A 3,051-nucleotide genomic window follows, 5' to 3' on the forward strand; every position below is an offset into this window, starting at 1 on the left:
ACCCCCACCCCCACCACCAAAAACAAGTTCCTGTACTTTAAATACAGAATTTTTCTTCTTGAGTGGCCAATGAGCAGGGTGAGGGGATGGGGGGAGTTGAGCTTCTGGGAGAGAAAGGCTAAAAATGCTTAAATCTGGATCTTTATTGGAACCCAGATAAACTCCTAGGTGAAGTAAGAAGCAAGTCTCAATTTAACAGAAGAGGAAATAAAGAGAAATTCAAAAATAACCCCCTTTCCAGCTCCTCCGGGCATATGCTATATGAAAAGCGCCCTGAATCTGCTTCCCCTATAATTGATGTGATCAGTTTTGAACTGGTGTAGATTAGACCCTGTTTGTTGGTATCCTCTCAGCAACTCTTCTCCATACCCTGCTCCCGGCTCTTGCCCAGTTCCCTTCAACTTTCCACCCCACCACTACTTCTCCCAGAGAAATCTGATAGCCAAGCCCATTTGAATGGGAGGAAAATGCCTTTTTACCTCTTTCCCCTTAGGCTCACTGTCTCCTCTGCCTTTTTGTCTTGCTCCTCGCTAATGGGAGAAACCGAGATGCAATGCAGACACTTGCTGTTTTGTCCTTTTATAAAACAGCCGAGGAGGCAAGTGATGGTTAAACAATTACTGCAAAGGAATTTAAAGGTTAGTGCATTCAGCATCCTTCTCCATTCAGGTGTACCTACAAGCAGCTGTGCTGCAACTGGAACATAAAGAGCTCAATTTAATTAACACTGACACAGACTCAGCTATGTGTCTCAAAGAGACCAAGAATTAAAAGACTTGTCAAAAGAAATACATTAAAATGTAGCCAGATTCTCAGTGTCATTTATTATCTTGCACATAATGATTTAATCTTGTTGTTTGGAAATTCAATTTCTGGGCAATAATCAGCAAAACTATAGGATTAATAAATAATACAAGTTGATCTTTACAAGGGAAAGATGGTGCCAGTATCTTTACTGACAAAGGTAATTGTCTGAATACAAAAATGGGAGCCCAATTCAAGCAGCAACTGCAGATCATCTTGCAAGTCTCATAAATGAATGCATTTGAGGAAAAGGCTCTGCAGAACCTAAAAAGAAGAAACCTCTGCCTAATTACATAAAAAGATACTCTCCTGAACTTTAGGTTTCTAAGAAGTCTGAGCAGATGAGGAAATTGCAATCCACTGAAGAAAATTCTTGCTCTGCCCCCAGGATAGAACTAAGTAAATGAGTTCCCCTCACTCTTTTACTTGGTGCTCAAGCAGATTTGCAGTGAAAGTAAGCTGATGCTACTTAAGCTTGGGAGCATATAACATGACCCAAACCCCAGGGATAGGTTTGTTCTTCTCTTCTAATCTGTTTGCAAAATAAATGAGAAGTTCTAATCATTTTGTTTACTATGATGGGTAAGTTTGGCAATGACCCATCCAATTATTCAACTGAGACATTCACTGCACACTCCTTTCAGTACTGACCAAGTATTTAATTAAACTATACTTCATTAATCCCTACCCATCACAGAAAAGATAGTGCTTTACACAATACACATTTGGGTGAAGTTTGAGGGCATTAAGATTTGAATCCCCCCCATTCAAATGTTCACCTCCCTGTTTAATGATCTTCCTGGCAAGCTCTCAGAAAGAGCTCTTACTTCTAGCCATACTACATCACCAAGAGGTGGCAAAGCCTTCACTATCTTATTTCAACCTGGATTTCTTTTTCATAAAGAAAGGGGACTTATGCATTTACTTTATACTGAGAAAACGGCTTTAAATGAATGTATTCTAACATTATCTCCATATAAAAAAATTTTATAGACCCTGTATTTTTCTCCCATAAAAATCAACACTGGCAGTCACAGGTTTCAAAGGTAAAAGAAATATTAATTTCCATTTCTCCCATCTGAAATGACTCAGAGCTAAAGGAAAGAAAAGTCATGGCCATTTCACTAGTAACAGGATTAAAGCATTTATGAGGCATTGCAGCTGCTCTTTTATGGCACCTGATTGATATTCATGTGTGGTTAGCATTTGTCTACTAACTTGTGTAATGCAGAGAATAGTAAAAGGGAAACAATAATTGCATGGCTGTTACATATTCAGGGGCTCTGATTCACAGAAGTGTGCATTTCAGAAGGTGTCAAATATCAATCTGACCTACAGGAACATATTTTGACTGATTAACATGCAAGCACAGATGGCACAAAAAACACTGGATGTGTAGGTGTGCTGAAAGCGTACACAGGCGCCAGCGCGAGAGGGTGTGCGCGCGCGCGCGCGAGCGCGCGCACACACACACACACACACACACACACACACACACCTTGGTTGGAAATAACAGTACCATTCATTTTCAGCAAAGTAAAGAAGCAACTTTTTCAACCATTTTGATGGGACACTGCTGGAAAAAATCATGTGTTATTCTAAAGTGGATTCAAGATATTCTTATGACTTATTTTTTCTATCCAAGGACTTCAGCAAGACCCTCTACTATGCTGTTTAGGAATTTAAAAAAATACATGTCATTTGAATTTCCACATTTTCTTCTCTCTTCCCCCAAGACATACACATCCTGCACACACTTGTAAGGAAAAACAACCCACTAGTAGAGATCAGATCTAAATGCCACAGCACAGTCCCACCGTGAAGGAAAGAACCATCAACTCCAGAAGATAGCTATTTTTACTGAAATATCTAAATGCAAAGACATTTCCCTCATTGCAATGTTTGGTCTCCACACATCAACCAAGCAGATATTCAATCACATGCAGATGCTTGACAGGATTTCACTTTATATATTCAGATGTTTAGGGACTGGATACAAAAATAGCCAAGAATAGACTTAAAAAACATGAATCCCTGCTTCCTCAAACACTCCAGTTTTCATCTCCTTAGTTTCTTTTCCATCTTAGACTTCTATTCCAGAGTTTATCTTTCCAAAACAAAAGGGCAGCTGCTAGCACTCCCTCTCCCTTCAGTACCTGTCCTCAAAATAGTTAGACCAGAATGTCTCTCTCTCTCTCTCTCTCTCTCTCTTTCTCCCCCGTTCCTTTTTCTCCCTCCCTCCTCCTC

General features: G+C 39.9%; 1 protein-coding gene across 4 annotated transcripts in view; it reads right to left on the reverse strand.

The window, feature by feature from the left end:
- Nucleotides 1–3,051, reverse strand: part of Pcdh19 (protocadherin 19) — a 130,574-nt gene that overhangs the window by 124,992 nt on the left and 2,531 nt on the right. For 2 of the 4 annotated variants that reach the window (XM_010623384.2, XM_010623383.2), the window contains exon 2: nt 480–620. The exons of the other annotated variants lie outside the window; for them this stretch is intronic. In XM_010623384.2, the coding sequence (XP_010621686.1) occupies nt 480–620 (141 nt within the window). The remainder of the gene's footprint in view (nt 1–479; nt 621–3,051) is intronic. 4 annotated transcript variants of the gene reach the window in all.

This window comes from Fukomys damarensis, unplaced genomic scaffold, assembly GCF_012274545.1.
Source record: "Fukomys damarensis isolate Sample0158 unplaced genomic scaffold, DMR_v1.0_HiC HiC_scaffold_39, whole genome shotgun sequence".
Taxonomy (NCBI): domain Eukaryota; kingdom Metazoa; phylum Chordata; class Mammalia; order Rodentia; family Bathyergidae; genus Fukomys; species Fukomys damarensis.